Raw genomic sequence first — 13,571 nt, 5'->3', positions numbered from 1 at the left:
CCTTCCAACTCAAATGATTCTATTTTACCCTATATAGTTTGGTTCATAAAATGCAAAATCAAGAGATCTTAATCTGGTGATACTACTAGAACACACAATTTTGGTCTTTTTCATTGTGACTACTACTATTCAGCACTTTGTTGAAGAATGCAAGACAGACAAGCATCTAGGATGAAATGCTGTTACAGGGCTGCCTTGCAAAAGTCTGCTAGTTTCATGCAAACCACTTGAGCATGACCAGCAACTCAATAGATTACACTCAGCTGCTGACAAAGAGCAGCTTCCACAGCACCAAAGCATTGATTTAGATGTCCAAGATTCTTTTCTTCAAGACAGCCTGAAGATTTCCTGGAGAATTATCACCACCTCAGAGGAACATTAACTACTCTTTCTCCTGTCAATAGTTCAGTAGTGCCACATACCTTCTCGTAGTACTGGATGTTCTTATCTGCCATCCCCATGAGTAGCTGCCTAAAGTCTTGTCTTTTGTTGTTCTGCCATCTCTCCATATCTGCTTTCAGGTCAGCATTGAAACACTCCACTCGGTCTTGACATTTCTCAACATCTGTTGGTACCTGCAGCAAAAGAAATGAAGATTGAAACAGTCACTGAGTGTAGCAGACTGCAGAATTAACTCAAGCCTCACTGAGCAAAGCTACAGCAGAAGGAATAAGTTAACAGTGCAGTAGTTATCCTGAATAAACTCAGTTATAGCTGCAAGAAGAAAAGCCTCAATTCTGTATTAGTGAGGAGATGGGACTGCCTAACTTCTTGTCTGCTGTTTGAGGTGGTGGGCAGCTGTGCTTGTTCACCTCCATGCCAGGAACGGAGGCAGACTGAGGGAGAGCTTGCTAGAGATACAAGAAGGGAAAATCATTCAATGCAAGTGTTGGGTGCCTAGGCTCAGTTCTTAATTCTCCAACTGAGCAGCCTGACTACAGCTCCAGAGCCAAACTTTCTCCTCCTTCCCATTTACACTGCACCAGGCATTTCCCTATTTACACTAGTGTGTATGAAACAACAAACATTTAGGTTTTTCCAAAGACCTCTATCTCAGTGTTATCTCAGTTGTAGTATACAAACAGCAGCGGTCAGCTACAGCTGCAGAATAAAATTCCTAAGCCTCTAGTTTCCAGCTTCCACTTTTAACTTTACAGGCTGCTCAAAAAAAATATAAATGCAAAGCACTGATGACCGTCACTGTGGATGGGCTCATGGGCTTTTGGGCTCAACACTGTATGTATAAACACACATAAAATGCAGAATGAAGAACACTTGCCCAAGTCTGTAGTGGCTCCTCTCATACTTGATACTTTCAGGTAATTCCCTTTTTCTTTGAAGAGCATGAAGGAAGGATGAGGATGAACAGAGAGTAAGAAGCTTTTCATGGGTAACAATATAGGAAGTTAAAGGTATGCTATTCCCTTGCAGTTTGCCAAGGTACACAATTTAGGCAGAAACATACCAAAGCTTGCTCTTCTCCAGGATGTGCATCATTGAAGTATTACATCGACTAATACTTGCAGAAGGTATTCTGTTCTCCAATAAAGCTGTTCCAAGACTCATGGGATTTAAGTACCTCTTTAGTTGCACAACTGGATTTACACTGTAGGCACACTGGGGGTTCAACAGCTACACACTTCCACCACCCTCCCTGAGCACTATACATCTGGCTACAGAATCCACCCTGCTACAACCCAGACATGAAGCTCTCTCACAGGCCTCAGACAAGAACTACCAAACCAGTGGCTGGAAGGTTCAGGAGATGCTCCCCTCAATGCAACTACGCCTTGCGTCGTATTTATAAGTGCTCTGCTATCTTAACGGGAAAGGCTATGCTATGGAGAGAGTCATGAAGTCTGGAAGCAAAACCATATAAGATTTCCCAATCCAATTAAGTTAGCTTCTCAGCACTCACCCACTTCCTGCTGCTTCTGCCAGGATCTGAAACCACAACGAAACTATGTAAAAAAACGTACCCCTCTTCTTTCTCACAGCCAGTTCTCCTGCAGGTCAGGCTGAGAGGCGGTGTAAGTTTAGAGCTACAGGGACAACCCAGTGGTCAGCAAATGGGTCGTGCATGCTCTAATTAAGGAACAGCAGCAACGAACTCCAGCTAAGTCTCCACAGGCATCATGAAAGCAGTGTCTGCCCTATTTGGGACCGTAAATACCTTTCCTTCCAAAACTGCACCTTCCAGAACAGAAGTTGCAACACAGTAGCCGCAACAAAAATTTAAGTTAATTAACAGCTTTTAAGCACTTTATACCTAGTGAAAGGTTAATGAAAAGAGATTATAGTTCTAACATCAAATTTGGGCATAAGTTGAAGCATCAATGCTAATGCTTTTATCTACTTCTACCAGTGAAGATACTAAATATTAGCTAGCAACTAGGAACCAAGAAGTAAGAAGATTGGACTTTGGGGGAAGTTGCTACTTTCTTACTGATGGCTGCTCTCAGCTACTTGAATAGCTAAAAAGAAAAAAAGCAGCAAACCCCCAAACCAAGTGACAACTGGCTCAAACTCCAATACAGTCTGGAAGGGTCCATCACTATTTCAGTAAAAGTCACTTTAAACTGAGGAAAGACATAGATGCAGGCAAGTACTGAGCATAAAATTGTATATTCAGGAGTCTGGTCACCTCATTGTATGCTATGAAGTTCTCCACCAACATCTATTCCTCTTCACATAGTTCTTGAACAGACCAGAGTCTAAGTATACCTCACATCTAGAATTTAGCACAGTCAAGTGCAAGTGCCATTGCTTGCGGCATAAGCATGTCCACTTTTTTAAAACTCCTCTGCAGCGTGATTACTAAGTACCAAATGGTCCTGAAGCACAAATCCAGTATTTATTAGGCAACTAATCTCTGTATATGTTATTTCAACCTTCCTAGTTGTCCAGAAACATACACTGTTGTTACAAGCCTTTTTATTTTTTTTTCTGTAAATACACATGGTCACCTTCTATGGGAAGAGTAAATATGGCAGTGCAGAAGTAGATTACCACACTGCAAAGCCTCGAGGCAGACAGAGTAAATTAGATCAGAGGTGGGTTTCATCTCACCAAAAGGGAACAATGCCTGTGCTTCATTACATTGGCTGGATTACTGCAAAAATAGCTCAAGCATGGGTCAGAAATGGGGAAGAAGCACTTTGTCACTGTACTTGTTAGAAAGAGAGGCTACAGACTCCACACTGTTACCCTAGTATTAAAAATACCACACTCTCACACTATGTTTTTCATGTAAATTTCAGCATTCTGAGCAGTATTTGCTGATAAACATTTACCATAGCCCTACAAGCCTCCTGCACTCATAGGCCACTGAGTTCTAAGCTGGTCATCCCAGTGTGAGAATGACCTAATGACACCAATGGAGTTTTGTGAAACCAATCTGTTTCTGTGTACAGTGACTCTCAGAAAGCCCTCCGGCAGAAGAGAATAACAAGTAATGACAGGCCCTCATTCCATCAACCAACAGTAGCCCTTTTTTTCCCCTTAAGTTTTTGGTTTGTTGTGTTTTGTTTTGGTTGGGTTTTTTTGTTTGTTTGGGGGTTTTTTGTTTGTTTTTGTTTTGTTGTTGTTGTGTTTTTTTCTTTTTAAAACATAATTTCTGCCAAACCAGCTAAATGTGCTGAAAGCAACACAAATGCCATTCACTGCATCACCCAGCTCATAGACCTCTATCTGCTTTTGTTTTCCAAAAAGTCACAGCTACCAGCTCTCACAGATGATTACATTTCCAGGTAGAAAGGATCTGAAAACTGTGACCTAGTATTTTACAAACAAGCAAGGAGTTCTATTAGTTTGTTCAACCTCACCTTGTAAATAACACAAGAGGCCTAGGAAAAAAAGGTACAAGAAGATCTGCCAAAAATACACTTATACTCTGGAAAGGAGACAGAAGTATGCAAAAAATTTTTAGGCAGCTATTTAAGTGCTGTGCTTTAAACAATACTCCCACTGAGAGGTGAGATAAAAAAAACCTTTCAGTAGGTGAGAGATTAGCAAAGTGCAGCAGTTCCACTGCATTGGGATCTTGATAAAGTCAAATGCTTAAAAACCTCAACTGGCTTGCTAGATAGGCTAGATATAGTTCCTTCCATCGTACACACAGCCTGTAGAATACCTGCTAATACAAAGCTACCCTAAGGAAGTAAGAGTACATACCACACCAGCCAGCAGTGAGGCAGGCAAAAGACCAAACTACAAGAGCACCACAGCACACCTAGGATACCATTATTTGCAGAGCCTGTGACAGACACAAGATCAGACAAATACTAATCTGCGTTTCTATGCTCTGGTCCTCTTCAGCTTCTTAAATTAAAGACATTATATAGATCTCCAGCAGGATTAGCAGTCCTACTGCTGGAAAGACATTCATCAGTTATTAACACAAAGATGAAGGGGAACCCAAAAAAACAAAGCAGAGGAAGGGAATAAACCCTGTTATCATTGCTGGTTAAAGCTGCAGTGATTTAAGAGAGGGCTCTTGTACATTGCTTCATCTAGAAAGCAGGTGGCAGCATCAGCACACCCATTTACAGCTTTGCATCTGGGTGAAGCCCAGCTGAAACCTGTCACCCACTGACACCAGCTGTGTCTGTGCAGCATCACAGGGGAAAGTTCCTAAGCACAAGGGGCAAAATATGGAGTCTTCCAGAGTCAGAACAGGCATCCTACAATGCAGGTCAGCAGTGCCAAAGCTTAACTCAGCTAGCTAACATACAGTTAAACCACATGGGAATCTTCTACCACTGCTTCAGTCCTGTCAATAAACACTCCAGCTGACTGCTGGCTGTTGTTCAAGTGTTACACAGGTCAGAGCCATCCCCCTCAGAATGGTGGGCAGTCAGTAGTACAGAAGTTGCTAGACAGGTTATATACGTTCATACCTAGGTCTTCATTCCACACCAGCCTGCCAACAAACTTCTGCTCTGACAAAAATTGCTTATACTGCAAAGAAGCCACCAGACCCAGACAAAGGAAGTTCTGTTTTTCCATTCTTCCCAGAAGTACTGTTAAGTGCAAGCTGTTTCTGTAGAGTAGTTTTAAGTACTAACCTTTGGACGGTCTTCTTTTTTCAAGGCTACTGCTTCCAGTTTTGCTTCATACTCTGCCTGAACTTGGTCTCTCTTCTTCAACACATTCTATGGACAAGAGAGAAGACATTTGTGAGAGGGATCTTCCTGTTCCTTCCCTCCTCAGCCTGCAAGAAACTGCAAAGTGATACAGCTTAAGGCTAATTCAGCCTTAAGTCAAGTGTTTCAGACTGACTTTGTACTATTTTACAGTATTTAGGAAGTAGATTTTAAAAACAAGAGCACTTGGTCTCCAGCAGCTGGCAGGGTCAGATAAAATTCAACTTTTGGACAAGCTAGAGGCACTCAAGATAGAAGCTGTCATGTAACCATGAATATAACCCTAATTAAATTCAGTTCATCAGTTGATCTATTATTAGCATGAAAAGGATATAACAAAAGCATCACAGCTGTCAAGGACTACTGCGAAGCTGCTGATACACTCAAAGAGCAGACAGACAACAGCGTGGGCTAAGAGACAGAAAGGCCATAACAGAGTATTATTACATCTACCTTTTCACTTGCAAAGACCCCAAAGTGCTTTACAGCAAGCTGTTACATTCTCATGTTAGAAGAAAAGTAAGCTTTGCTTTTAGATTAGTTTGGGTGATTTGCTTGTTGGTTTAATTAAAAAAAATAAAACTATGAAAAGCACAATTTATGTGAAAAGCACTGAACCATCTGAGCGAGTTTCACAAGCAGTAAACATTTCACTGGCAGAGTATTCTCAGAATAGAGCGCAAAAGATGCTACCCTTACCTTGTATACACCCACAGCCAAGATTTCCACTAGGGTTAAATTGTGGCTGTTTTTTAAATTGTAGGACTGTAGAAATCAGGCTTTTTTAGACTATACTACTAAAAAAAAAAAAAAAAGGCAGTTTTGAGCCTGCTAGAGTGGACAACATGCTTCGGGTCTTCACTCCTGCCACCCAGAAGGAATTACTCCATTAGGAAAAAAAGAGGTAACTTGTAATTTTAACAGTTTTAGACAAGAATAGTTAAGCAGAACTAGTCATGTGCACAGCTGCCTACAGAAATACCTGTTTAAAAGACCAGATCTCAGAGCTCTAAAAGCCAGTCTAGCCAAGATCTGTTTCCTAATTAGAGATGGACAAACCCTGTACCTACTAATCATCATCCTCCCTCTCCTCCAACATAAGCCAAGGGAAGGTCACCAGTGCAGTTGCTCTAGGGTAGACAGGAGACACTGCAATCAATATTCTTACAAACCTCAGTCCATGACAAATGGGAATGGGAGCCCATACACAAAGCTGCCATTAGTTTAGGGAAAAAAAAAAAGGTGAATTTATCATTTTTGCCTCTGACAGCTTAAGTCTCCCTTTTGTCCCCAGAGGGATGTAAGCAAGTATGCCATTGGTCATGTTTGCTTGAAAAACCACAACATTCCCGTTCCTTTCGGAATCTAAGCAACCATGTGAATAGCCCTTAAGTGATTGAGGTTAGCAATGCAACAAAAGCCTGAGAGATTTAATAGGTATTTCTACTTTGTATTGCCTCTGGAATCTGACTCACATAAAATTTCTTCTCATAAAAACAGCCGCCTCCAGCAAGTGCACTCAGCGTTTAGGAGCCTGGAGTTAGTGCAGTATGCTGCATCTGTACCAGGAGTAGCCAATGATTAACAGCTACTGGCAGGCTAGATTCAAAGGGCGGGAGTGTTCTTTCTCCTTAAGTGCCCAAGCCCATCCACTGTGGCCCATAAATATGCTTCTGAATACAGCTTTAAGTATCCATTAATGGCTGACCTGTAAGTGATAAGAAAAATATTGCCTTCCCTTTCACTTGTCCCATATGTGAAAGGAAGTGCTTCCTCTGGCACCTCCAGGCAATCTCTTCTCAGTTACAGATCAATGCATTAATGCTTTAGCAGCTCCTCCAAAAATCCCTCTACCAAGTATGCCCAGACTTACCACAGCCCATGCAATACTTCCACTAAGGCCTCACTTAGAGAGAAAAATAAATAAATAAATAAAAAATGTTTAAAAAGGTTGGAAGAAATCAACACCAAACAGAAAAAACCTCACACACCACATCTCAGTTATCTGGGGACAGAACTAAACCACTGGTCCCTGTACAACGAAGACTTGGCTTGCTTTCAGCGAGGCAGATCCTTCTCCATTCTGTATTTAGTTGAAACATTTCACCTTGGCCCACGTCTCTGAAGGAGCTTCAGAAGTTTGCCATCATCCTCCTTTCCCAAACTGCAATCCTATGCCATCTGCACACCACACATCTCCCTACTACGACTAGGCCTCACAGGAGGTTCTGTATCTACTGCACATGTTTAGAGAGACTGTTAGCTATTTGTGAGGTGCTTACTTTAAGCATACATTACTTTTAATGCCCAAGCACACAGCTGGGGATTGCATCATCTGATAAGCCTTTCTGGTGGTGTTAAGCATAGAGAGTTCTCATAACATTTTAAGATTAGCTCTGAGTTCTGTAGAGCCGAGTTCATACTCTACATCTGCCTCCCTGGGGCACAACCAGTGTACCACAAAAAATGTGGTACTGCACGTTTGCTGACAAAAGGCCTCATTGCATCAGCAATTCGAGGTGTCACCTGGCCATCTCATACACAGCCTGTGTTTTATAAAAGGCGTCTCTTAGACACTACCAGCACACGTTAACTCAAGACCACAATGCTAGCCTCTCCCCACTTCTGCAAGTCTTCCAAACGAACCCAGAGACGGGCCTTCCTTGGAGTCACCTACTGTTTGTTTCAACCAGAGCTACCGGGCTTTGCTTCCGTATATGCAGCCCCCTCAGGCTGTCTCGCTTAGGTGTAACAGTGCTCCTGACAACACCAAGGTGAACATTCATCTCTAAAACAGAGATGGTAACCTGGCAGTTCTTAATTTGAGGGGCACTCACCCAGCTAGGGATTGCTCAATAAATCAAGTTACTACACCTGTACCTGGGGGACGGTGTGCAACAGAGAAAGCTATCGAGGCTGCAGTGAACCCTTAGTACCTAAAGACTTACCTTCCCATCAAGTACTCTATCCAAAAGCTGTACCCTGAAAGACTCAAACAGACCTCAGTTTCACAAGCAGGCCTCACAGCACCTGATGAACAAGACTGCATCGCTAGTGAAGAGGACAACCCTTTCCACAGAAGGCTTCCTGCACTCCGAAAGTAGCCTCCTGTATAGTTACTTACGCGGTTTTATTGAATCTGGGAAGACAGTTCTGTAGCTGCTTACTGCAGAAATAGCAGACTGGTATTTTCTGGCATAAGAAAACTGCAGTTGATATGACCCGTGAGATTTCAGTTTTGGCATTTCCAAGGGAAGGAAAATAGGAACGGTATAACCTAGCTTGCAGTAATTTTTATTCTTGATTTTCAAACAGAGTAAAGCTAATGAGATGCCCAAGCTGGACACTAAGCAGCGTAATCCTTATTTTCTATTAACTGCTATTTTGCAAGTGTTTTTAGATCCCACCAGTTCCAAAGCACCACCACACTGATTATGTTCAACCCATTACCAGGAGAATAACTGACAGGAAGAATGAATCCTTCAGGGCACTAGAAAGTCAAGTCAACAGTCTAAAAATTAAGCTAAAAAGCAGGGGTTTCTTCAGCTGAAAAGGTACTTCAGGGCAGTTAAACATCATTTACCACAGGGAGAGTGGCGTTAATCACCAGTTCCAAAGCACCACCACACTGATTATGTTCAACCCATTACCAGGAGAATAACTGACAGGAAGAATGAATCCTTCAGGGCACTAGAAAGTCAAGTCAACAGTCTAAAAATTAAGCTAAAAAGCAGGGGTTTCTTCAGCTGAAAAGGTACTTCAGGGCAGTTAAACATCATTTACCACAGGGAGAGTGGCGTTAATGACTTGCAGCTAGACTACCTGTTGGCTTGGAGACTGCACTTAGTGTCTGCGCCATCATCTGACAAGAGCCCTTTTAGAATGGTGCTGTCTCCAAGCCAACAGGTAGTCTAGCTGCAAGTCCTTAACGCCGTGCTCCCTGTGGTAAATGGTGTTTATCTGCCTGAAGTACCTCTTCAGCTGAATAAACCCTTGCTTTTTAGCTTAAAAAAAAAATTTCCCCGGCTATATTTGTGAAAAGCACCTCTCACAACTCAGCTTGCCACTTTAGAAGCCATCTCCAGTTGGCCATGATATTTGTAGCATTAAAAGCCAGATGTTCTGGACTAAAAGCTTTAACCACTAGCCTCATGCTCTATTTATTCGTAAGTACATACACACACATACTCCTTCCTATAGGATAAGGCTAAACGTAAGTCTGAACACTCTGGGTCAAGGCTCCCAGCTACAGCTCAGGGCACTCCAAAACTACCTGGGTGTTAACAGTCCTGTAAAGAAAACACACTTCATTTATGCTGGGGTCAATACCATGACTACAAAAGCAAAGAGTATGTTCAGAGAATTAGAGCAAAGCCGTCTGTGCGAATACTACAGCCAGGCAAGACAGAAGCCATACAGCTAGCCATATGAAGCTGGGAAAAAGAAATCTGCAAGTAAGTGTTTCAATTCTCTGTTTGAGAAGTATAGGATAACTAAGATTAAGATGGAGAGAGATTACCATGCTCAGACTGCAGGTTTACAATAGGGTATTAGATATCTAAAGGAGTGCATACCATAGCCCTGTAACGTCTCTTCCAAGGGGAAAGTCCTCATAAGGAGTTTGTCTGTTGGTACCCTACAGAGGGACTGCTAATACATACTGTACATGGGCACGTGGTGGAAGGCTCTAACAGCCAAACTGAAGTCTTTCAATTTTCAGTGCAGTTAAATCAGTAATTCTTCTCCCCATGCAATGGGATTGACTACCAATGCTCCTGAACTTCAAGGAATTAGAAACTGCATTGACACAGCTTTTTTTACCTGTGCATAAGCAGTAAGATATCAAGTTCTTAGAAAAATTAAGAATCACAGAGCATCATCTTTAAGCGGCTATTTGGCATGAAGAACTTAACAGACCTTTGCAACAGACACATCCTGGCCTAGGATATGGGGATGAGAGATGAAGCATTGTGTCATCAGGACACTTGGTCCCAAAAAGGGGCCACCCAACCCAGCTACATACAAGTGACAGCAGCTGTTAATGCCACCTTTTCTGCAGAGCCAGACACTGACTCAGTGAAAAGAGCTGAGCCACGACTGACTTCCTAACAACTCAGAGAAGATTCTAGGCAGCCAAAGGATGTCTCTGTATTATAGAGTACCACCTGCCACTCTGATGAAGGAGCAAGTCTGCAACACTTTGTGTACACCCTAGCATTACTGACCTCAGCTTGACTGAACAGCAGAACAGACAGATAATGCTACCCAGGCAGTGCTCTGCTACTAAACGTACTTAGTTTTCTTTTGATCCTGCAAACATCCTCCTGCTCAATGTATTGTTTGCTTCCCCACTTTTCCCACTGCCAACCCTTCTCACTGTTGGAAAGAATGTACTTGCTAATACATCACTCCATGCACATGTCACAATGAGAGTGTCTTCCGCCACAGGGCTCTTTACCTTCATCGACTCCGAGTACAATATATATTCCCTAAGCACAGGCAGGAAGTCTTCTGTCATGTCTTCACTGAGCTCTTCAAGAGCTGTGCAGCAGTTCCCAATACAGGCAGACACCCCTTCCAGTGGCTCTGACAGCTCAACCTCCAGCCCTCCCCAGGTTGAATAAATAGGTCCATATTCTCGTAGCTCCACCAAGTATTCTGCAAGAGGCAGATGGAAAAGTACATTAACAGGATAAGCGCGAGGCACAAGGATCTGCAAACATTCATACAAAACAGGAGAAACTATGCACCAAGCTTGGCAAACATTAACACAGAGTCAAGTCCTGTGTTCCATTAAAATCTTAACAGAGCTCTATTGCTGCACAGGTGACACGTCCAAGTTTCCTCTTGCTTAACTGACCATTCCTACAAGCTTCCAACACAAAGACATTTGCATCTCTGCAGTAGCTAGTCTTTTTTTTCTTTTTTCAACATATTGTATTGGGTTTGTGTGGCAAGGTTTTGGTAGCAGGGGGGCTACAGGGGTGGCTTCTGTGAGAAGCTGCTGGAAACCTCCCCTGTGTCTGGCAGAGCTTGTCTGGAAAATGTGACGCCAGCCAGCTCCAAGAGAGGCCCACCACTGGCCAAGGCTGAGCCCAACAAACAGTGGTAGTGCCTCTGGGATAATTCCTTTGAAGAAGGGGGAAAAAAACTGAGAGGAGAAATTGCAGTAGAGAGCGAGAGAGATACGAGAAGAACAGCCCTGCAGATCCCCAGGTCAGTGCATAAGGAGGGGGAGCCCGGGAGCAGAGATTCCCCAGCAGCCTGTGGTGCAGACCATGGTGAGACCAGCTGTGCCCCGCAGCCATGGAGGGTCTCGGGGGAGCAGAGACCCACCTGCAGCCCAGGGAGGACCCCAGACCAGAGAAGGGGGATGCCTGAAGGAGGCTGTGACCCCGTGGGAAGCCCACACTGGAGAAGTCTGCTCCTGAAGGACTGCAACCTGTGGAAAGGACCCATGCTGAAGCAACTCATGCAGAACTGCAGCCCATGGGAAGGACTCACATTGGTAAAGTTGGTGGAAAACTGCCTCCTATGGGAAGAGCCACAAACTGGAGCAGAGAAAAAGTGTGAAGTGTCCTTCCCCTGGTGGGGAAGAAGCAGCAGAGACATGTGATGAACTGACCACAATGCCCATTCCCCATCCCCCTGTGGCACTCAAGGGAGAAGGTAGAGAAATTGGAAGTGAAGCTGAGCTCGGGAAGAAGGGAGGGATGAAGGGAAGATGTTCAAGATTTGGTTTTAGTTTTCACTTTGACTGGTGATAAAAGTAATATTTCCCTGTGACAGTAATCACTGAATGATCTGTCCTTGTCTCGACCCACGAGCTATTTGTTATATGTTTTTTTCTCACCTGCCCAGCTGAGGAGGAGAGTGACAGAGGGGCTTTGCTGGGCACCTATAAAACTTGGCTCTACTAAGATAGATCTGTAAAGATAATCTTCGCCTACAAATTCCATCTGTACTCCTCCAGATGGAATCTATAGGTTCTTCCCCCTCCCAAAAACCTTTCAAAAAGTCTAGTAAGAAAGTTAGTTGGTATAACAGGAGCGACTTTAAAAAAAATATTCGGAGAGTTGAGCTAAGATACTCTGTTAGGCATTGGGCCTGTTTTAAATCCACAGGAAGTATTAGATTTTGCTTTGTGCATGGCTCATCACAGGCCAGAATCACTGACACAAGTTACCTTGGTCATGCCATCAACCAGAACAAGATACACTCAGACTCAAGTATTACAGTAGAGCACCTCGTGTTCTTACCCAACTGCTCCTTGATAATCCGTTGTGCTATTCTGTCAATGGTACCAAGCTTTAGAGAGAATGTATCTAGATAGTCCCCAATGGCTGCAAACTCCAGTGGCCGACTTCTTAATTTGTAGCCTCCTGTAACGTATTTGACAGACTCCCCCATCTTTGACAGCAATGCCATTCCTTGCTTTTTGTAGGCATTAAGATCCTATGAAGTTTGGGGAAAAAAAAAAGTCAAAACAAAGCCAGTTTAGAAATATTTCAATTGCGTGTTTGAAGATTAATACAGTGAAGGATGCCTTCCCGTCAAGATCAGATCTTACGAAGGCGGGAGATTACATGTGACACATCACCTTGAACAAAACCTCACTTTTTGCAAGTTGTACAGCTGAGCACAATTTCAATACTACCTCTAGGTGGAGGTAACCTATCCAGGAGAATAGTATGAAGAACATTATAAATGAGTTAAGTGGTCTGCCTTGGCACACAGCACGACTTTCCCATAATCCTGTACTGTCACCAGGAAAGCAGAGATCTCAGCAGCTCTGTTTGCACCATCACTGTTTGTGCCATTCATCCACACATACTTTTAAGTCATAGCCCATAATACCAGTATTACACAACTGTACCAGCTGGCTCTGAAGTCCTAGTACAGAGTACAACATACTGCACACCTGATTAGGCAGCAGCCTCCTCACACCAGCTGTGTGGTCAGACAGGATGCCGGGGAAGTCTGCACACAGAAAAGGCACAGCACAGGGAAGCTAGCAGAGCTTCTCTGCAAGACAGATCGCAGCTCAGGCTGGGTCAGACGTAGCCATGCTGCCTGCACAGAAAGTTTAAACTTCCTGGCCAATGCTTCACACGTTTGCATAAACCAACATTCAGACAACCTATGTTAATAAGGTTGTTTACCTACAATCTCCAAGGGATTTCACATCGACAGCACATCAAAATAAAATGGGGTTAGGCAAAACACCGTCCACTCTGCATTTTACTCCTTCCAGCAGGGGTCACTATTCAACATCTCAGAACAGGCTTAAGAGCTGTGACTAGAGTACTCTACCCATCCTGAGGAATAGATGTTTTCAAACCGAACTGAGCTATAAGAGTCAAAAATCAAGACATGGTATTGTTGAGTAGACTAAAAGCTTAAGTGTTCTTTTAAAAAAAAAAAAAA

At 43.2% G+C, this 13,571-nt stretch overlaps 1 protein-coding gene across 1 annotated transcript; it reads right to left on the bottom strand.

Moving 5' to 3' along the window:
* Positions 1-422: 422 nt before the first annotated feature.
* Positions 423-12,637, bottom strand: SNX30 (sorting nexin family member 30; the record flags this gene model as incomplete). The annotated part of the gene is made up of 4 exons (XM_010158030.1): positions 12,404-12,637; positions 10,603-10,802; positions 5,067-5,153; positions 423-575 (listed from the first exon to the last, which is right to left on the bottom strand). Coding segments are annotated over exons 1-4 (609 nt in total), but the record flags the coding sequence as incomplete, so codon positions are not given.
* Positions 12,638-13,571: the final 934 nt, after the last annotated feature.

This window comes from Eurypyga helias, unplaced genomic scaffold (assembly GCF_000690775.1).
Source record: "Eurypyga helias isolate BGI_N326 unplaced genomic scaffold, ASM69077v1 scaffold23898, whole genome shotgun sequence".
In the NCBI taxonomy this organism is placed as follows: Eukaryota; Metazoa; Chordata; class Aves; order Eurypygiformes; family Eurypygidae; genus Eurypyga; species Eurypyga helias.
Note: the sequence above shows the minus strand (reverse complement) of the source record. Positions and strands in the feature narration are given on the sequence as shown.